The following is a 23,201-nucleotide window of genomic DNA, read 5'->3' on the forward strand; positions in this document are numbered from 1 at the left end:
TTTGATGAGGTTTGGCTATCTGGTCATTCTCATGCAAAAGTTTAGAATGAACTGACATGCACACCAAAGCCAGCCAGTGCCTCTGCACATGAAAGACGTCCAGCCTCAAGCAGGAGCTGGCCCATTATATGAAATATCAGTACTACTTACAGCACCTAACATTAACTCTGTTTCTCTTCCCACACACACATGCCTGACCAGCTGAGTGTTACCAGCATTTTCAGTTTTTGTTTCAGATTTCCGGCATCTACAGATTTCGATGTCAGCCATTTTAGTGAGATGAGACTAGGTAGGAATCATGACTCCTACCATTAGGGAACCAATGGTCACTGAATGTCACTGCTCTAGCCCAGTTTTGTTGGCTTGTATCCATTTGGCCTGTGAGAACGGAGAGTCTACATAGTCCAAGGCAGACAACTTCCTATCCTCAGAGTTATCTTGCTCAATGTCTCAAATAATTACTGTATAGCCTTGGCATTGGTAACCTAGTTGAAAAAATGCATACTAGCAACCTTCAGGACTGGAGTGGGTATTATCCAGTGAATGGTAGACTTGGCTACAAGAATTTAAAATAATTTAACATCTATCCAATAATTATCATTCCATTTATAAAGTAACCAATGGAGGCCAGAATTTATTTTCTGCTTTACTCGATGCCCACATGGATCTTTTGTTTCTACTTAATTTCCTAGAAATCAGAAATGATTTTTGGGATCCTTTTCCAGACTCCAGCAATTTCCAGTGTAGAGATTGTGTAGGTTTCTAACTGGTCACTAGAAATATTCTATGTATCCTTTGATTACCTCTACGTCAGTGGGTTTCCAATGTTGGTGTGTTTTAGAGTTTGATGATGCACTAATATACCAAAGGTATGATCACATGAGAAATAATGTTTCCTTTGAAAACCAATCGCACTTTTTCGCACTTCTATGTGTGAAATGTTGCCTAAGTGTTCAAATTTATTTTATCACTTAACCAAATGTCCATCCTACACCTTTAAGTCACATTTTGCAGTAAAGCTTACTTGATTTAAAAAAAAAGGTCCTGATATCCATGAAAATCATTGAGATCTCTATCAATCCCTTCTTTGTTCACTTCTCTAAAGAATCAGGACAGACTCAACAATCTTTTTGCAGCTCGGAGCAATCAGTTCAAGAATCAGCTTCTTAGTTCTCCTCTTGACTTCCGCCAATAATTCTGCAATTTGCTGCTTGTATTGTTACCAAACAAGTACTCCAGATGTGACCCTGTGTCAATCCCTTTGATTTAAGCCACACCCCTTTTTAATATCCTTGTGTTGTTTATGATATCAAATCAAAATCCCCATGTTGCATGCCAGTTCACGGACAAAGTGTTCAAAGTTCAGAAGTCTGTGTTTACTAGTAACTATCTAATAATGCATTCATATCATTTTGGGTGCAGGAAAATAGCACACACCTTGTGCCCGAGATTCTTCCTTTTCTGCATGTTTTCTTGCATGCTTTTCCCAACATTTGGTGGATAAACCGGAAATTATTTCAGGCAGGCCTGGCACCTTAATGTTCAAGGGTACAGGTCCTCTCCCTTGTAGGGACCTCTATATATTATATGAGGTGACTTTCCTAAACACAATTGACATATTCCACCCCATCTAAAGCCTTGACACTATAGTAATCCCAGACTATATTAGGAAAGTTAATCTCCTATGCCAATCCTATTAGTTTTGCAGCTATCTGTAATTTTCCAGCATATTTGTTCCTCTAAGTCCTATTGACTATTCCAGTTGACACTAGTACAACCTCAACAAGGTGATCATACTCAGCCAGACCCTGTGATCTTTCAGGCAACAAGCTGAGGGCACATGCACCATCTTGTCGCTGGTCACTTGCAGTCATGACATCAGCTGCATGTGTGCAGCTCAGCCGTTGGTGGACGTAGGAGGCCTGACGGCAGTCAGTGAACCCGGGTTCACTCGAAAGCCATTAACGCTTGTTGGGTATTACTGGGAACCCTTAAGTCAAGTCCAGAGAATTCCCAGAAATGTGCCTGGAGCATCAAAACTGAGTTGGCATTTTCTCAACTAATTCCTGCAAATATTACATTTTCCAGGGAAAGACAAATCAAATGGGGAAATACAGCCAACGGAATCACACAGGATTCTAGAAAATGCCTCTCCATCCACTTATGGCAAACAAAAACAAAAAAACACTACTATTGTGGGGTTTTTATTTCCTTCCAAGGAAATGCTTGGTGCAAAACTATCCTTGTGCTGTTCAGTTTCAAATCAAGATTGAATTTATCCTTGGCTTTTCTGTTTAAAAACTGATTGCAAATGTCTTTTATTTGAGTCCCTGTCCATGCATCACACTGGTGCAGCTAGTGCAGCTGTTGCCATGTAGCTCCAGCAACCCGGGTTCTATCCTGACCTCCGGTGCTTTGTGTGTGATGTTTGCGCGTGGTCTCTGCGACCACCTGGGTTTCCTCTGGGTGCTCCATTTTGCCCCCACATCCTATCGGTAGATTAATTGACCACTAAATTGCCCCTAATGTGCAAGTCTATTTTGGGGAAAGTTAATAAGAATGTGGAAAAGATAAAAATGGGATTAGTGTAAATATTCTATCCACCGTCATCGTGTAAGACAATGCCTTTACAAGTGGCAATATTCCACATAGATTTAAGATTTTCATTACCTCATCTAGGGTTTGAAATATGATTTTTTTGCCAGTATTGCTTATAATTTTTTATAAACTATGGAATATTATTTTGTGTGTTGAGTATTTCATGAATAACACACAATTGAATGCTGTAGTGTGCTTAATGGAGTTTTAATTTTTTAATTTATTAAGAGGATTTGGGATTAGGGAATCTTTAAGCATTGTGTTTAAATGTAAACATTTACAATTCACAGGCTGCTGAAATTGAGACCAAGTGTTTATTTTCAAATAAATCAGGGACTGAAAGATGTATTCAAACTACATGAGGCAATTTGTGGATTGTCACAGCTCCACAACTTTACTTCCAACTCAGACAATAAGGGTAAACTGACTTATCTGAGGAGCAAATAAACAATTCTCAATCATAATGGGAATAGCAGTAAAAATAAATACGTGCATATGTATACAGGAGCTTTTACATTCGTGCACTTTACAGCCAGTACTGCCTTTTAAGTGATGCTGGTATTATAATGAAGGAATATGGGAGGCAATTTGCATAGGGCAAGCTTTCACAGCATGACATTGACAAATAATCTTTATTTTTAGGAATGTAGATTGAGGGACAATCATTGACCACAAAACCAGGGTTCACTGCCCAGTTTGTTTCAGTTTGAAATCTCATCCAAAAGATAGCATCTTTCAGAGTGCCATACTGACATAGTTCGGAGACACAAGGAACTGCAGATGCAGGAATCTTGAGCAAAACACAAAGTGCTGGAGAAACTCCGCGCCTCAGGCAGCATTGGTGGAGGAAATGGACTGGTGATGTTTGGAGTCGGGATCCTTCTTCAGACGCAAGAAGAATTCTGAAGAGGGATCCTGACCCGAAATGCCACCTGTCCATTCCCTCCACTGATGCTTGCTGACCTCCACCACTTTGTATCAGACATAGTGTGGCTTGCACTATTATGGTCTAGTTACATAGTATAACAGATATTTTTTGTATATTTTTCTGCAGTATTGTGTTAATGTGCCTGTAAAGCTCAAGCAAGTAGGAGTTTCATTGTTCCGTTCCGAGTGCATGCAATTAAACAATCTTGACACTCTTACACTGATGCATCAACCTAAATTTTGCCCTCATGCCTCTGGAGAGGAACTTGAACCCAGGACTTTCCAATGCAGAGGCATAAGTGCTACATGGCCGTCCGAAGGGGGGGGGGGGGGGGGGGGGGGGGGGGGGGGGGGGGGTGCGTTGGGTGCGACCGCACCCCCCTTTTTTCCCCCCTAAGAAAAAATCACCAAAAAAAAAAAATCAACGTTTCCACTTTGGAAACGGCCAGTTCTCTGTTCTCCCGTCGCCGGGCAAGAGTAGCTGAATCTGAACCCAACGGCTGTAACCCCAACACCAGACGCTGCTGCGGCGGAGCCCGCTCCCCTCGCCTCCCCCCCCCCCCATGGCCCAAGTCATCTTCCCCCCCCACCACCCCTGCTGACCCCCGCTGGGCCCACGCCACCCCCGCTGGGCCCACGCCACCCCCGCTGGGCCCACGCCACCCCCGCTGGGCCCACGCCACCCCCGCTGGGCCCACGCCACCCCCGCTGGGCCCACGCCACCCCCGCTGACATCTGCTGGGTCCATGCCAGCCTCGCTGACCCCAGCTGGGCCCACGCCACCCCCGCTGGGTCCACGCCACCCTCGCTGACCCCCGCTGGGCCCACGCCACCTCCGCTGACCCTCGCTCGGTCCACGCCACCTTCGCTGACCCCTGCTAGGCCCACGCCAAACCCGCTGGGCCCACACCACCCCCACTGACTCCTGCTGGCATTCAACACCATTGTGCCAGAGCTACTACGCTCCAAACTTTCTGAGTTGACTGTGCCTGAACCCCTCTGTCGGTGGATCACCAGCTTTCTGACAGACAGGAAGCAGCATGTGAGGCGGGAAAGCATATCTCGGACCCGCAAATGCTCAGCATAGGAGCACCGCATGATGCGTACTCTCCCTTCTCCTCTACTCTCACCACACCAATGACTGCACCTCCGTAGACACCTCTGTCAAGCTTCTCAAATTTGTGGATGACACAACCCTGATTGGACTGATCCAGGATGGGATCTCTGTACTCTTTTCAGTTTGACATCTTTCCTATAACATGGTGCCCAGAACTGAACACAATATTCTAAATGCGGTCTCACCAACGTCTTATACAACTGCAACATGACCTCCCAACTTCTATACTCAATACTCTGACTGATGAAGGCCAACATGCCAAAATACTTTTTGACCACCTGATATACCTGCGACACGACCTTCAAGGAACCATGCAACCATCAACCATTCCTCTGCCCACCTGGCTAATTGATCCCGATCCTGCTGCAATCTTTCACAACCATCTTCACTATCTGCAAAACCACTCACTTCTGTATCATCAGCAATGCAATACAATACTATAATACAATACAATATAATACAATTTATTGTCATTTGAGCCTCAGTGAGGCTCAAACGAAATTCTGTTTCCACAGCCATACAAACAAAGACAATTCCTAGACATACACACAATTTAGTTCACACAAACATCCATCACAGTGAACCCACTGTGATGGAAGGCAAAGTCTTTTCTCTCCCCTGTTCTCAATGACTCTCCCGATGTCCAAGCCCCAGGCGGGCGATGATAAGTCCCACGGCCATTTTAGGCCGTGCCGGGCGATTTACGGCCCCGCTCCCGGTCTAGAAGTATCGAAGTTGGAGCCCCCGGCGGGCGCTGGAATGTCCCACGGCCATGAAGCCGCGCCGGGCGATGTACGAACTTGCTAATCTTGCCCTGTTCTGTGAGGTTTCACAGAGTGCTGGAGTAACTCAGCGGGCCAGGCGGAGTATAGAAGTTGGGAGGTCATGTTGCAGTTGCATAAGAAGTTGGTGAGGCCGCATTCAGAGTATTGTGTTCAGTTCTGGGCACCATGTTATAGGAAATATGTCATCAAACTGGAAAGGGTACAGTGAAGATTTATGAGGATGTTGCCAGGACTAGAGAGCCAGAGCTAATGGGAGAGGTTGAGTAGGCTGGGACTATTTCATGGAGCACAGGAGGATGAGGGATGATCTAATAGAGGTGTATAAAATCATGATTTGATTAGATATGGTTGAGTCTTTTGCCCAGAGTAAGTGAATCGAGGAGCAGAGGACATAAGTTTAAGGTGAAGGGCAAAAGATTTAATAGGAATCTGTGGGGTATGTTTTTCACACAAAGGGTGGTAGGTGTATGGAACAAGCTGCCAGGGGAGGTAGTTGAAGCAGGGACTATCGCAACATTTAAAAAACAGACAGGTACATGAATCGGACAGGTTCGGAGGGATATGGATCAAACGTGGGCAGGTGGGACTAGTGCAGATGGGGCATGCTGGGCCGAAGGGCCTGTTTCCACACTGTATCATTCTATGACTATCTTTCCCTCTCAAACCCATTCTCCTGCCTTCTCCCCATTACCTCTGATACCCTTGTCAATCAAGAATCTATCAATCTCCTCCTGAAAAATGTCAATTGACTTGACCTCCACAACTGTCTGTGGTAATGAATTCCACAGTTCACCACCCTCTGACTTAGGAAATTCCTGCTCATCTCCTTCCTAAAGGAATGTCTTTTAATTCTGAGGCTGTGGCCACTGGTCCTACACTCTCCCACTAGTGGAAACATCCTCTCCAAATCCACTCCATCCAGGTTTTTACCAGGCTGGGACAGACGGCAACAGCTTCACACTGTGTCCCAAAGCTTGTGTCCTGTCCTGCATCACCCAAGGCAGCAGAGATGTTATAGGAGAGGGCAAGCACCGTAACAAAGTAGCTCACGATGGTTTGGGTAACATTGAGGAATGTCTATGCATGTCACATCATGAATATTACTGAAGAACGGTCTTGACCCGAAATATAATCTATACCATTTCTCCAGAGATGCTGCCTAACCCACTGAGTTACTCCAGCACTCTGTGACATGTCACCTATCCATGTTCTCCACAGATGCTGCCTGACTCGCTGAGTTACTCCAGCACTCTGTGAAACGTCGCCTATTCATATTCTCCGCGGATGCTGCCTGACCCACTGAGTTACTCCAGCACTTTGTGACTATTTTCCCTTCACCCATCTGCCCAAGCCCACTCTCCCCCCTCCTTTTCTATGTTCCTTTCCACCCATAAACCTCTCTCTGCCTTTACATTTCACGCCCCATTCAAATCTGCTCTACTTATCAACATGCATTTTTCATCTTCACTTTTTAGTCATAGAATGATGCAGTGTGGAAACAGGCCCTTCAGCCCAACTTGCCCACACCGACCGACATGTCCCATCTAAACTAGTCCCACTCACACGCATCTGGCCCATATCGATCTAAATCTGTCCTATCCATGTACGTGTCCAAATGTCTCTTAAACAGTAGGATAGTCCCAGCCTTAACTACCTCTTCTGGCAGCTCGTTACATACACCCAGCACCCTTTGTGTGAAAAAGCTACCTCTCAGGTTCCTGTTAATTTCTGAAATATTGGTCATAGATTTGGTGCAAAAATGCTCCAAAATAAGGCTCAGAATGCATCAGAGAGCATCTAAAAACCCTGGCATCGAGGGACTTCACGCTTCGCGCACGTGATGTGCGCAGCGCGCATATTATTTCACATTAAATTTTTTGTAATCCTGTCATGCCACCCCCCTTTTTGAAAAGCTTTGTATGGGCCTGTACTACCAGTCAATTCACAGTTGTGGTCCTGGAGATGGTATTAAGGGACCTACTCTTTGTGCAAAGAAAATAACTACAGGTGCACAACCTTTTATCCGGAGTTCCGGAAACCGAAAAGCTCCGAAAACCGGACATTTTTTCCAGGATGTCGTCTGCACACCAAAGCTCGCTTTTGGCGCCAAACTTGACCCGAAACGACCCATGGTCAACCCAGGTCTGTACTACTGTAGCGGCTTCCTCCTCCCCGGAGACTGGGGAGACACTGAAACATCTGTAAATCATTGCTTAAATGTTAGTCAGTTAGTTTGGAGGGCTTTTATGTGAAGGGGGGGGGGGGGGGGTGAAGGGGGAAACTTTAATTCTTAGTCCCCTACCTGGTCGGAGAGGCGGGGAGCGGGCAATGCCTTACCGGGTTGCCGTGCAGTAAGCTCCGGAGCGCTGTGGCTGCCGACTCCCAACATCGCGGAGCTGGGGCTGCGGGCATCCGGCCGCGGGCGGCGCCGGTTGTAGCTCCGATCCCGGCAACTCTACCCCTGGCTGCACGGCGCTCCAAATCCCGCGCCGCCCCCTTCACCCCCCCCCCCCCCCCCCTCCCTCACATAAAAGCCCTCCAAACTAACTGACTAACATTTAAGCAATGATTTACAATGATTCCCCGGTCTCCGGGGAAGAGGCAGCCGCTCCAGACTTTTCAAGCCGCCCGCGCTACCTACCTAATCTACGCTAAAAATCTTCCATTCCGAAATTCCAAAATCCGAGAAGTGTCTGGTCCCAAGGCTTTCGGATGAAAGGTTGTGCACCTGTACCAAGCTTTGACCATTTTTGCACAGATTAACTACTCTCTAGGAATGTAGTCATCCAGCACTGAAACAGACCTTTCAGCCTTCAAAACTTGCACAATGGTGACTCGCATGGAAAGTGGAACTGTCACATTTATAACGTTTTTGAAAAGGGGGGAATTTAATGTTCTAATTAAACCATGCGTGCATGTATTATGGATGAATTGGCCAATCAATTCATTAATTGAGTATTTGCCATTGCTTACCTGCTGTTTTAATCTAGAGCCTACTTCTACCCAGTGCTTTTTTTTGTGATGGTACATGCTGGTACAATAAACTGGCACCTCTGAAAGTTAAAAGCTACATTTTCAAATGTTTTGATTTTTTAATATAACAAAGACATTACAAAAGACATTAAAAAGTAAAATGTATTCACTAAATTAGGCGGTTTAATTAGCAGTTTATATTTGATAGGAGCAGAATTAGGCCATTCAGCCCATCAAGTCTACTAAGCCATTCAATCATGGCTGATCTATCTCTCCCTCCTAACCCCATTCTCCTGCCTTCTCACCATAACCCTGACACCCGTGCTAATGAAGAATCTATCTATCTCTGCCTTAAAAATATCCATTGACTTGGTCTCTTGGTCTATAGGACAATGATCTACCAAAGACACCGAGCAATGTAAACATAAAGGTGCCACTGCACACAAAAAAAATATACTGCTGAAACTTAATGTAGTATGTTTGTTCAGATTTAAAATCAAAGTTTCTGACTTCACCAAATGATATTTGGTATCAAGTACTGGAATATAAAACTTCACCATTCAAAGTTTTGCTGTGTAAATTCATCTACATACATGTCATTAATAAGATGCCACTATGGGGCATTGCCCACAGAGAACATATTTTATTGGAACTCTTAGTGGCTTACGAATAATGAAGTGCAGGCTACTGTAAATTGTCACCAGTGTACAGGGGAGATGTGGAGTCCAGAGGCAGTGGTGAAAATGTGAGGAGAATGTGAGAGATTAGTGTAGTCAGCAAGGACCCAGTGGGTTGAAGGGCCTGTTTCTATTCTCTCTCTCTCTCTCTCTCTCTCTCGCTATGATTTTAACTCTCAAAGAATTTACATAAACAATTTTGAGAGAAATATTAACTTGTCAGAAAAAAGAGAGCGTGACCTTTGTGTAATCTGGAAAAATGTGTCAGAGTTGAATTAATTTCATACCACTCCCAAAAGGGACATATGAATTTCTGGCAATGGTAATTCCACTGATACAATTGCAATTCGATCCATCACCACCCATCGGGGAAAGAATCACACCCATGTTGCATATCAACAAACACTCAATCACAGGCCAGTACAGTTCCAATTCTGAGTTCCAGCAAAGGTTAGAATTTGTGTCTGCTTGCCACATGTCTAGTCTGTTTCATGTATCCCCCTCAGCCAGACACTTATCAAGGACATCTGCACCATATGGTCAGATTGTCTTTCTACTTTGTTTTTGCAATGTGTATAAAAGTTAAATGGATGTGTGAATGATTAAGACAAATAACATTCTCATCATGTTATGTAAAAAGGTTTACTGGCAGTCAGGACTGATTTAACGCATAAATCCTACAAAACCCATGAACAAGTGACCCTTTATAAACTTTACCAATATGTAGACTTGCTCCTTAACAGAAATGGAGTGATAGGTTTGGTATAGAGGAGTAGAATTAATTGTTATCAGATGTCGGAGCACCTCAGATTCTGCCAAAATAAACACTAGTGTGGATTATTATTTTAAATTATTTATTTCTTCTTCCAGCTACCACACACATATAGTTCCCTTTTAGTTTACCATGAGATCAGTCCCGTGCGTGTGACCTCCTTGGGAGTATTTCCTTTAATTTGCCATAACGTGTGATCTTATCGATGTTATTGATCGTCTGAGTATTCACATTTAGACTTATTCTCTCTCGCACTCATATATCCACACTCTCTGGCCAGGTCATTCGATGAAAGATATCCATTGGCGTTTCCATTTTCTGGGCATTCTATAAAACATACATCCCAAATAAAACTAAGTATTTGTGCTCCAGGTAGAGATAGTTTTACGAAATATGGAATGAAAGCCTAGAAAAGGATTGGTACATCCTTTTGCAATTAAATTCTGAAGTTGAGTGTTTGTACATTTTTAGTCATAAATTGCATACATAATATGTTGCACAGTTATTAGAGTGTTTACACCAATTTCCCCTGGAATTCCTATCCGCCAGGACATTGTTCCAGCTGTCTCTATCCACCTTCAATTCAATTCAATTCAATTCAATTCAACTTTAATGTCATTGCACAAATACTGAGTATGGGTACAACGAAATGCAGTTTTGCGTCAGTCCGTAGTAGTGCAATATAGAAAATTAAATTAAAAAAAGAGGATACAGAATAATAAAAAATACAGAATAATTAAACAATGGGGACGGAGGGACCGGAGGAATCTATCGGCGGGACTCCGAGTTCAGCAATGCGACGGTATGATTGTAGAAGCTGTTCCTCATCCTACTGGTACGAGACCTGAGGCTCCTGTACCGCCTCCCTGATGGGAGGAGGGCAAACAGTCCATGGTTGGGGTGGGAGGGGTCTTTAATGATCTTCCCAGCTCGTATCAGACACCGTTTTCGGTGGAGGGCATCCATGGCAGGGAGCGGGGCGCCGATGATGTGCTGCGCGGTTTTCACCACCCGTTGTAGTGCCTTCCTGTCCGCAACAGTGCAGCTGCTGTACCATACCGTGAAGCAGGCGGTCAGGATGCTCTCGATGGTACACCTGTAGAAGTTGGTCAGGATCTGGGGGGACAGGTGGGCTTTCTTGAGCCTCCTCAGGAAGTAAAGGCGCTGCTGTGCCTTTTTGATCAGCTTGGAGGTGTTGAGGGACCAGGACAAATCCTCCGAGATGTGTACCCCGAGGAATTTGTAGCTGGAGACGCGCTCCACCTCAGTCCCGTTTACGTGGATGGGGGTATGTCTGCCCCCTCTGACCTTCCTGAAGTCGACAATAAGTTCCTTCGTCTTCTTGGAGTTGAGGACGAGGTTATTATTGGCACACCAGGTTGTCAGGTGCTGGACCTCCTCTCGGCACCTTACCGCAGATTATATTTCTATCATATTTTCCATGCATTATTTCATTGAGATATGTGGTGCTCTGTTTTAAGTTGCTGACAAAGATTAGATCAAGTTGTCACCACCAATGAACTCTGTTTTTCACTCATAGTAAAACCAGGAGAGCTTCATATTGCCATTATGTGAATTAATAATTGATGCTGAGGCATCATTTTTATAAGCTCTGATTCCTAGGCATCAATTTCTACATGTTTTATCATGTTATTTTGTTCACTTTTGCTGTTATTCAGATGTGAATATTTCGATTTCTAGTGTAACAAGGCAGATTCTTGCTACAAGTGTATTTAGGTCTATCTTGAATCTAGAAATGTGGCATATTCACCATGGTGGCTGATGAGATTAAGTTTATGCAATTTAGTGTAGAGTATGGTTGCACACAACACATGTCAATAGCAATACAATACAATACAATACAATACAATACAATACAATACAATACAATACAATAGCAATACAATACAATACAACACATGTCAATAGCAATACAATACAATACAATACAATACAATACAATACAATACAATACAATTTATTTGTCATTTGAACCCCATTGAGGTTCAAACGAAATGTTGTTTCTACAGTCATACACACAAAAAAGAACCAAGACACAACACAATTTACACAAACATCCATCACAGCGCATCTCCTCCTCGCTGTGATGGAAGGCAAAGACTTATCTCTCCCTTGCACTTCCCATTCCCCTCCCGATGTCAGAGTCAAAGTCAAAGCCCCCGGCGGGCGATGGTAATTGTCCCGCGGCCATTAACGCCGCGCCGGGTGATACAAGGCCACACTCCGGGTCTTATTGTTGGATCCCCCGGCGGGCGCTAGCAAAGTCCCGCAGCCATTCCAAGCCACGCCGGGCGATGATGTAAGACCCGGCTCCAGGTACTCTTCAACCCCGCAACTCGGGCGGGTGAAGTCACCGTTGCGGAAGCCCCGAAAAGCGGTCTCCCAGCAGGGACCCGCGGGCTCCCGGTGTCACTGTCCACCAGACCTGCGGTAAGCCTCCGAATCCCCGGGGTCGGGTCACAGCAGCGCGCCACCACCGCTCCTCCCGCTCCGAACTCGGCCAGCTCCGCGATGGTGCGTAGGCCCGCAGGCTCCGTGACTGGAGCCCCAGGTCGTTCCTGCTGGAGGCCGCTCCACGGTGCTAGGCCCCAATTACAACGGAGACCCGACAGAGAAAAGGTTGGGTTCTCCGTGCAGGGGATAGATTTTAAAAAGTTTCCCCCACCCCCCGCCCCCCACACACATACCCACACACATACACACAAAAAATAAATAATAAAAACTACATTCAACGAGACAAAAAATAATAAAAAGACGGACGGACTGCAGAGGCCGCTGCGACGTGAGTCGCGCCGCCCACCGGACATGTGCCTCTCTCTTTCTCTGCATAATTATACCCTTATGCTCAGACTGATGTTATATGTAAAATATTTACAGCAGCCTAACTCATGCCTTCTGACTTTAACCCTTTTCCAGGTTACCTCAATGTAATGGTTAATAACTACTGGAGAGAACGCTGGTGCCGACTGAAAGTCAACACACTGTACTTCCACAAGGACAGAACAGATCTACGCACACATGTAAAGTCCGTTGTGCTGCAGGATTGTGAGGTAGTTCCAGGATTTGGACCAAAGCATCCCTTCGCTTTCCGGATCCTTCGAAATGGACAGGACATTTGTGTTCTAGAGGTGCAGTATTTATTAGGAATTACAATTTATTATTTAATTCAGAAACAGTGTGTGTGTGTGTGTGTGGGAGGTGTGCAGGTCACTGGAAAACAGAAACTTCACATGAATTGCTCTGTGATAGACTCAGTGAGTTAGTATACTGAGCATGAGGCAGACACACTGACAGATGACCTGCACTGACCAGGTAGGTTTTAGATTTGATGAGAAGACAAAAGAGGCTGAAAACTGGAACTAAAATAAAATGCTAGAAGAACCAAAGACCCCACCCTATCTCTACCAGAATGCAATCTTTAGCTATTCCACCCAGACTTCAGATTCTGAATTCTAGATTCCTATGCCGATTTCCAATTGAAATATCATTCCCTTCAGGACCCAATTGTGAACAACAATGCCACCATCAAGTCAGCTATGCTTCCTATGCACTGAAGGCCCATTGCCTACCCCCACCCCTCCTCAGTCATCCATCTCTGGGCACCACCCAGTCCAAATCCAGATCTCTGTGGACCCCCCACCTCTTTGGACTTTAAACACCAACTCCTGATATCCAACATTGCCTTAAGCCCTAATGAAGCACCAATATCCAGGTATTACTTCCTGGGCTCTGATCTTCAGCCACCATAAGCCCTTAAAATACCATCCTTCTCCTAGTTCCTCCAGATCCCCAATCACTGAACCCACTTCGTACTTGCCCCCCATATGCCACGGATTTGTCATGTGCATGGCCAAGACCATCATTATCACACCACACAATGTTGTGCTCTTTAATGGTGTGCATCAATTTCATGATCCTTTTATATTTGATCCTCTTCATAACTTCAAGGACCTCAGAGAATGCCTCTCAGTATTAGTTTTCCATGCCAAACAAAAGGAAAAATGAGAAAATGCAAACTGACAGACCCACGATGTACAACACAGTGTCTATTATTGGACTTTGAAGGGACATTTGTGATTGAAGAGGCCTCTGATGCTGACTATCAAGGTCCATGCTTAAACAATGCCCATCAAGATGAAATATCTCATCAAACAGGCAATAGGTTCAGGAAGAAAGAAAGCATTAAATAGCCATAAGAAAACCCCCAAATAATGCATAAATCTTAATGTCAAAGATTACATAATCAAAAGCTATGTTACAACACAGCAACGGTCAAATAGGTTTCCACTTTTGATGCTATGTATTTTATATAAATGATTATAAAAGGGTGTAGAAAATGTGAAATTATTTGTGGTAAATCAATTTTAAATCTTTATAAATGTATCTAGCATGCAACAAAAGCTTTTCACTGACTGTACCTTGTCACATGTGACAATAAACCAAATTAATATTTAATCGCTCTGTCCCACGGTACGAGTTCATTCCAAGAGCTCTCCCGATTAGAAAAAAAAATCAAACTCGGGGTAAGCACGGAGAATGAATGAGGCAGGTATGTCGGAGCTCGGGGACGTCTCTTAGCAACTTGTAACGCTAATGGCAGGTACTCAGGAAGGCTCGCTAACAGCCGGTAAGCACAGGAAGACGTGAAGATTTTTCAACATGTTGAAAAATGTCTACGAGAGCCCCGAGTACCGACGAGTGGTCATTACCGTAAATCTCCGAATTCGAATCGGGAGAGCTCTTGGAATGAACTCGTACCGTGGGACGGGGGTTTAAAGCTCCATCAAGATAGGACCATTATGTAAAATAATTTCCAATGTGAAATTAAAGATAAAATCAATTTGAAATAATTTGCATCAACTACTGGTATTTCAGTTGATAAATATGAATTACGTTTCCAAATGATATTCTAGAATATGATTCATTTTGTTTTATCAAGTTTGTAACTTATGCTGGAGTGTTGTTCACATTTTTCATCTCTTCTGGCTTGTACAGGCCAGCTCTTCTGAGGAGATGGGTAGGTGGCTGGGACTGCTACTTGCTGAGACAGGCTCTACCACAAAGCCAGAGGCTCTGCATTATGATTATGTTGATGTGGAAACAATAGCCAACATTGTGGATGCCGTCAGACATTCCTTCTGGTGAGAACTCAATCCATTACGCAGAAATTTGAAAATAAACTTCTGCCTGTTCTGTTGCTGTTATTAGCAGGTTTTGCGGCGATTGGCAACAATTGACAAACATTTTTTATTGAGGGCAGTAATTCTCAACACTTAGCGATAGCTTTTTATGACTGTATCAAAATAATACCACATTGGGAAATCAGTTCATAAATGTGCCCTTTTATACACTACAATATGTGGATTTAAACTGTGAGTGTTAGTAAACTATATTTTAATTTAGTTTAGAGATACAGCATGGAAATAGGCCCTTCAGCCCACCGAGTCCATGCCGGCCAGCAATCACCCATCTGCTAGTTCTATCCTACAGACTAGGGACAATTTAGAGAGGCCATTCATCATTCATCATCTTTGAAAACGTTTGTGACGCAGTAGTGCTGGTTTTCAACGGGAACGGTGACGGACGCACCACACATCTCTGTCCTTCAGTTCCTGCGGACTTCTGCCGCAGGAAGTATAGGATTTTGGTGTGTGTGCTTTATCATCATTCCTTACAATGCTATGTACAACAGTGATCGCAATTTCTACTGAAGTGTGGATGGCCGTTGGCTTGCTAGAAGTTCATCCGCCCTTTGACAGGTTTTGTTTTTAGCCCTGCTGGTGGTCCACAGCACCCTCCTCACATGGAAAACGAGGTGGTGGAGACGGTTTAGTCGCCGACTATCCGACCATGAAGCAGGTAGCACGGGATTACATGGTACCCGTGGCAGGGAGATCTCCCCCGACCTGACCTGAGGTCAGGGGAGAACTCCCTCCTTCTTGACCTAGAGAGGCCAGTTAACCTACAAACCTGCACATCTACAAAACCCACTCGGTCACAGGGTGAACATACAAACTCTGTACAGGCAACACCCTCAGTCAGGATCGAGCGCAGGTTTCTGGCGCTATAAGGCAGCAGTTCTACTGATGCACCATGCCGCCTTATTTACATAAACTGGCTATTCTAAACCAATGCAATAGTAATAAGAAGCAGAAATGTTCTCATCATTCTTATCCTTTGGATATCAAAATTAACTGTTATGCCTTTGTTCCTCTGAGTGAATCTTGATTATGTTTCGTAAATTTACTTGTTTTGTTACATTATATAGGTGGGCTACCTCTTCATATAATTCAGCACTTTATCAGCATGATTCCAGAACATATGATGACGTACCATATGAAAAAGTACAGGTAAGGTATTTAGTGGTAAACAATACTCTAAGGAAGTATTTGAATATAAATCAGCTGTATGATGCAGAGTGTCATTTTTAGCAGATTATTTTTTAATATTACACTGCACTTTTGAGCTGGGAGCTAACTGATTACACTATTATAATGAGATAAATCAGACTACAACTTTTGAAGAACTGCAACTTCTGTCAATGCAAAAATCTAGAAGTTGCTGTCAAAGATATCCTGCTCGTCCACAGGATACAATGTTGCTGCTAATATGTCACATAGAACTGAATATAATGATATGATATTGAGGCCTAACTAGCCCTCCACTAAAAGTGGCTGTAAAGGATGGATTCAGTGTATTCAAAAGTTAATGTTTCAAAAGATCTGATAAATGAACAAATATCCTCTGCCCTTGAAATTTAATTTTACAGTAAAGTGAAATAAGTTATCATTTGCTGAGAAGCAAGTCAGAGTGGGGATTTTCAAAAGACCCAGAGTTGTTTATTCTGTTTATTCTGTGTGTCTTTTGTCTGTCTGCCTCAGTCACATCTTTATTTCCTAATCCATGTATTTCACATAATGCATTATTTTCTACTTCATATTTGATTTTGTTTTAAAGTGCTACAAGATTGTATTGTAATGTAAAATCTGTTGTGAAATGTTTAAGACCTTTCAGGCATGTTTGGCATGTTGAAATGTTCAATCACTCAGATCTATGCACAGAGATGCATATGTTGAAACAGGCTGGCCACACAGCAGTTACTGCACAGACATCGGTTGGCTTCACATGAGCTGCAACAGATTTCCGTTCAATATTTCCACTCCTGTGATTGCTAAACCATTCTTGCAAGCAGTTGACAAGCTGAGCAATTTTATGGCAACTGTTGCACCTGAGCATTGCGCATTAATGGGTCCAGCCACTCTCTCCTGGCTTTATTTGCTAGCGGACACGTGACTTATGAATGTATATTAGTGAACAAAAAAATATACAACTCATGATGGCTTGTGAAAGGACATGCACTGCAAATCACATTGTTTATGCACACAAGGACCTGCGTGATTTCTACTGAGGAAACCCATTCTGCAGCATAACCAGAGCCAACTATGCAGTGGCATTTCAACACGTTTTCAGACATGAATGATTTTCTATCTTTCTGTTTCTTACTTTGGTTACTCATGTCTTGTAGGTGCCTGCAGTGGGCAGCCCACTCAATCAAACACCTGAGTTGATTATGATTAGTATCAGATGAATAGAAAGGGTTGTTGCTTAGTTACCTACAAAAATCAGGCTCTTTATCTATTTGTATCTCATACAGCCACTTTGCTGAAGTACACTCAAATCTTAACCTTGAGCACCTACCTTAATAATATATACCATCTATCCTTCAATTTCGGATTCCGATAAGCAAATTTTAGTCTCCATTTCAACAACACTTGCATCCACCCCACAGTTTCCTTCTTTCTCTGTTGTAAGAAAGCTTCTCTCCATATAAACAAACTATCTTAAATTCACAGTGAGCTCCACTCTCCCATAATCTTGCTCACTGGCATGTCTAATCTCAATGATTTTCTTGTAAACTAAGCTATTTCTGTTTGAATCGCCAGCTCCCTTCAATTTTGCCCTCCTTTGAGGCACTGCAAATCCCTCCTTTCCAAATTGGCAAGCACAAATGAATTGCAGAAACTATCAAAATCGGGTCAAGCCATCAAAATGATGCAGGTCTCTCACTGACCACATCTGGCAAGCATAGTGATGGCTTCACCCTATTATATAATATAACACTAATATAATATTAGTGCCCCAGACAGGATTGCAGTTAAACACTTGTTTTGTGCTGTTTTGTAAATTCACGATCACAGCTTAAGGGCCTGTCCCACTTGGCGATTTTTTCGGTGACTGCCGGCGTCATATCAGTGTCGCCAAAAGATTTTGAACATTTCAAAATCCAGCGGGAACGAAAAAAATGTCGTGACACTTGAAAAGACACCGCGCGTCAATACATCATCACACCGCGTCACGCCGCAAATTTTTCAGTAACCTAATACGTCAGTTAAAGATGCCGGCAGTTGCCGAAAAAAGTCACCAAGTGGGACAGGCCCTAGTTACAAAATAACAAGTGCTCAATGATGTATTGAGGTACATCTGCTTTCCATGAGAGTTTGTCAAGTTTTGGGGATTTTTTACCTTAAACCATTTAACAAGGGGTACATTCATAGTGAGTTGATCCAGGACAAATAACTAATTTTGTTGGCATAAGTTTTGAAAACTTCTAATTGAGTCTCGTGCAAGGTTCAGTAATTCTAGTTCAGAACAGGATATTTAATTTTTCATTTAAGTCTCCACATCAAAAGAGCATTGTTCCAGATGGCAAAACTGTATAGGCAACAGGAAGTTACTGAACTGAGTGCGGCTTTTTTTTAATTGACGCAGAATATTGGAGCTGCAGGTGCATCAGGTCTTATGTTCTTAGAGGAAGTTGCTGGCAACATATGTAGTACTGTTCCCAGAAATGAATGCAGGGAACTCTGCACCAGCAGTTGACTCTAATGGCAAAGGTAAACTTTATATAGTTGACAGATTAATAATGATCAGTTACTGATATTATATGGAGCTGAATTTTTAATCCTTTTTAAAGACTAATTTCATTGATATAAATGACACACCATTCAATCACAACTGGCCATTAAAAAACCGTAGGAAGTGCATTGAAGTTAGCTTGTCTCTGTTTGAGTCATCTTATCGAGTCCACATCACAAGATTAGAAATTGTTCAGCCAGAGCTGAACACATTTCTCGGCATCTCCATACAATGGCGTCTTGCGGTTCTTATGCTTCTTGTGCATAGTGGTGGAAAGATTGGTGGAAACAGAGCTGTGACATGACCACTCTTTCCTTGACTCCTCTGTTTGAGTGAAAATTAACCTCATGTTGGAAATTAAAATTCTAACAGTTTAAAACCACACGTGACTGAATGAAAGAGTGATGTGACTACTCTGTTGAACTTGAAACCTTCCTGACGAACTTTGTTTAAATCTAATTTTAACTGTTGGATTATTCCGTAATGGGCGTTTATATATTCTCAACACCTACTTCAAACAACACCTATTTCATCCATCTCTTTGTAACACACTAAAACCTTAACCTATAAAATAGGAGCCAGAAAAAATTTGGAGCATGTGGAGGTATCAATCAATGAAATTATTTAAATTGTTCATTTGGGAAGCCATAATTAAAGATTTTATAGCAGGGTGCAAAAGAAAAAAATCAAGGTAGCAAAGTCATCAGAGTTTTGTGAAAGGGAATAAAAATCTCACCTTTGACAAATTAATTTTTCCGTCAGCCCTCTGGATAAAAGAGAATCAGTTGATGCATTGTACACATTTCTAGAAAGAGCTTGATAAAGTGTCTCAAAGGTTATTACAGAAAATGGAAGAAAATGTAAAAGGCAACATTTGGTATGGATAGGCTGGCTAAAAGGCATTACTTGGATTTTGTTTCTCATTGGCAAGATACAAGAAGTGAAATCAATGCTGAGGCCTTTTTTTTACAATTGATATAAGATAATTTGTATGAAGGCACCAAAAGCAAGGCTGCTCATTTCATTGATGATGCCTAGATAAGTAGGTAACTAAATCGTGAAGAGGTCATAAAACCTCGAAAGCAATATAAAATAATTACGTGAGTTAGCAAAGATTTAGCAAATGGACTATAAATGTGCGAAAATGTGAAATTATTCAGTTTAGCAAGAAAAACATCTTATCTAAATGGTGAGAAATTATAATGCTCAGATCCAAAAAGATTGGATATCCTATTACATGATACGCAATGAGTCCGTGTGTTGCTACAGCATGTAATTAGAAAAACTAACAGTGCTATTATGTAGGAAGGAACTGCAGATGCTGGTTTACACTGAAGCAAGACACAAAATTCTGGAGTAAATCAGCAGGACATGTAAAAATTCAGTCCTTCTCTCCAGAGATACTGCCTGTCCTGCTGAGTTAGTCCAGATTTTTATGTCTATTATAGACAATAGGTGCAGGAGCAGGCCATTTGGCCCTTCGAGCCAGCACTGCCATTCAATGTGATCATGGCTGATCATCCCCAATCAGTACCCCGTCCCTGCCTTCTCCCCATGTCCCCTGACTCCGCTATCTTTAAGAGCCCTATCTAGCTCTCTCTTGACAATTAACAATGCTATTGTTTATTGCTAGTAAAATTGAACACAAAAGAGAGGAGTTATATGTCCATTGTATAATTAATGGTTTAGCCTCTTCTGGAGTGGAGGAAACAACATTAGTCATCTTATTCAAAGAAGGATATTACTGCATTGGGAGCAGATCAGAGAAGATTTACCAAACTAATAGCTAGACTGGGCAGTTGTCTTATGATGAAAGATAGGATAGGATAGATTTGTGAAGGAGTTTAATAAAAGGACAGGGAACCTGATCGAAACATAAGATCGAGAGAGGATAAGAACATAAGTAGAAGCAGGGGCAGACCATTTGACCCTTCATCCTTGGTCTACCATCATTCGCTATATTTAAGAGGGAGTTAGATGTGGCCCTTGTGGCTAAAGGTATCAGGGGGTATGGAGAGAAGACAGGTACAGGATACTGAGTTGGATGATCAGCCATGATCATATTGAATGGCGGTGTAGGCTCAAAGGGCCGAATGGCCTACTCCTGCACCTATTTTCTATATTTCTATGTTAAGATCATGGATAAACTTCTACCTCAATGCCATATCAATCAATTACATAAATCTCACAAAATACAGAAATCCCTTGTTGAAACAGACCATGGGGGGATGATTGACCGCTATAACAGAGTAAGAGATCACCGAGTAATAGTATCATTGTGCAATTTGGAGAAACAAAGAAGTGCAGATACTGGTTAATGCACAAAAGAGCACAAAGTGCTGGAATAACTCAGCAGTTCAGGCAGCATCTCTGGAGAACATGGTAAGGTGACCTTTAGGGTCGAGACTCTTCTTCAGATTCTCGGTCTGGAACTGGGCCGCCAGTTGAGCCACTGGGCTAAGTCATTGGTTGTGGCCCCTGGGCGGCCAGATTGCAAGTAAAGTGTGAGGATGGCAGCAGCGCCAGGCTCTGCCTAGAAGCAGCCGAGGAGAAGGTGAGGCCGGGGATGGCGTTGGCATCCTAGCCTGGAAGCGGCCAAGGATGCTGTGGGTTGGCAGTTTGTTGAACCTTGTGAGAATTTTGCAAGTTTCAATAAGATTTCCTTTTATTCTTCTGAACTCTTGAGGGACCAGAGCTAGTCGGCTCAATCACTCCTTTGCTATCATTAGTCTATCAACTTCCTCTATTCAAATACATCCTTTAAGTAAAGAGACCAAAACTAGACACAATCTCACAAACGTTCGATAAAAGATATCTGTTATCCTGAACTCAAACCTTCTCATAATATAAAGGTCCACCGCCTATCCATTCCCGCCACATTCCTGCCTGACCCACTGAGTTACTCCACCGCTTTGTGTTTTGCTCAAAATTCCAGCATCTGCAATTCCTTGTGTTTCCGTGCAACATATCATCTGATTTTCTAATCATTTGCTGCATCGGAATGTTTGTTTCAGTGACTTGTGCGCAACGATACCTACTTCTCTTTCAGCATCAACATTACTCAGTCTCCCATACTTAAAAATAAAAATCTTCTTTTCTGTTCGATGCACTAAGATGGCCAAATGCTTCTGGTTGTGCAAGAATCAAGATCAGGGAGGGGATCACTGTTTAAAAGTAAAGGTTTCCCATTTCGAAAGAAACTAGGCTAACCAGCATCACACGGGAGGGCTGGTTCCCCAACGCAATATTCTACCTCTCACCAATTCCAATATTGGTGGCCAGTGGAGGGGTGGGGGTGGGGGTGGGGGGGCTTTCCAGAGGGCTAGTATGGACATTGTGGGCCAAATGGATACTTGGGCTGGCAGCTCAGTCACTCAAGCCTGTTGTGCTGGCAGCTCACTCACTCAAGGCTAGTGGGCTGGCAGTTGACTCACGGCTATTCCTTGAAATTCTATTTCAAGCAGGGTGCAAGGCCACCAAATTCAAGTGCAGTTTCTTACCACTTCAAGCAGGGTGCAAGGCCACTAAAGATAGCGAGTCGAGACCTCTCCCTCCTCCATCTTGCAGAGACTGAGCCACGCCCACACTTCTGGGTTTTATTGTCCCTCCCCCCTCCCACCAGAAGGGGCATGGCCTTCATGGCATGATTGACAGGTGAGAGAATCTCAACATTTTTTAGACACTAATAACTCTTTTACTTTTCAACAATGGGAAAAGTTCTCAGCACCTGATGAGCGGAGGGGGACTCTGAATAAGATGGCCAAAAATCACAGCCGTATGTGGTAGCGTTTTTTCTAAAAGTCAAGATTAGACTTTTAATTATATAGAAGGCAAGGCAAATTTAATTAGGCAAGGCAACTTTAATTAGGCAAGGCAACTTTAATTAGGACAGGCAACTTTAATTAGGCAAGACAGCTTTAGCATTTCCAAACCAAAGGCAACACAGCTTTAGCATTTCCAAACCAAAGGCAACACAGCTTTATCATTTCCAAACTATATTTTCAAACCACATTAAGGGCACTGACAGGTCAGTAAAACCACTCACAGTTTAGTAGACATGTGCTCAGTGTTATTCACAGCTCAGACTGAGAGACGTGACCCTCTTGCTCCCTATCTTGCAGAGACTGACTGAGGCACTCAACATTTCCGGGTTTTATAGTCCCTCCAGAAGGGGCGTGGCCTTCAGGAGAGAGAATCGCAACATTTTTTAAACAATAATGACTCTCTTATTTTTCATCAATGGGAAAAATCCTCTTGTCCTGCGCAGCGGAGGGGGACTCGAAGTAAGATGGCCAAAAATCACAGCCGTAGCAGGCAACGTTTTTTCTAAAATCAATATATAGAACCACAGGAAGTAGTCAAGATCAGACTTTTAGTAATATATAGATGAGGCAAAATATTTTCTTTCAAAAGAG

The 23,201-nt window shown here is 43.1% G+C and overlaps 1 protein-coding gene across 4 annotated transcripts in view; it reads left to right on the forward strand.

Moving 5' to 3' along the window:
• afap1l1 (actin filament associated protein 1 like 1) overlaps nt 1–23,201 on the forward strand; it is a 164,709-nt gene that overhangs the window by 113,692 nt on the left and 27,816 nt on the right. For all 4 annotated transcript variants that reach the window (XM_033029615.1, XM_033029616.1, XM_033029614.1 and 1 more), the window contains 3 exons: nt 12,787–12,998; nt 14,866–15,011; nt 16,139–16,220. In XM_033029615.1, coding sequence (XP_032885506.1) covers nt 12,787–12,998; nt 14,866–15,011; nt 16,139–16,220 — 440 coding nt within the window. The remainder of the gene's footprint in view (nt 1–12,786; nt 12,999–14,865; nt 15,012–16,138; nt 16,221–23,201) is intronic.

The sequence above is a fragment of the Amblyraja radiata genome, chromosome 11 (genome assembly GCF_010909765.2).
Source record: "Amblyraja radiata isolate CabotCenter1 chromosome 11, sAmbRad1.1.pri, whole genome shotgun sequence".
In the NCBI taxonomy this organism is placed as follows: domain Eukaryota; kingdom Metazoa; phylum Chordata; class Chondrichthyes; order Rajiformes; family Rajidae; genus Amblyraja; species Amblyraja radiata.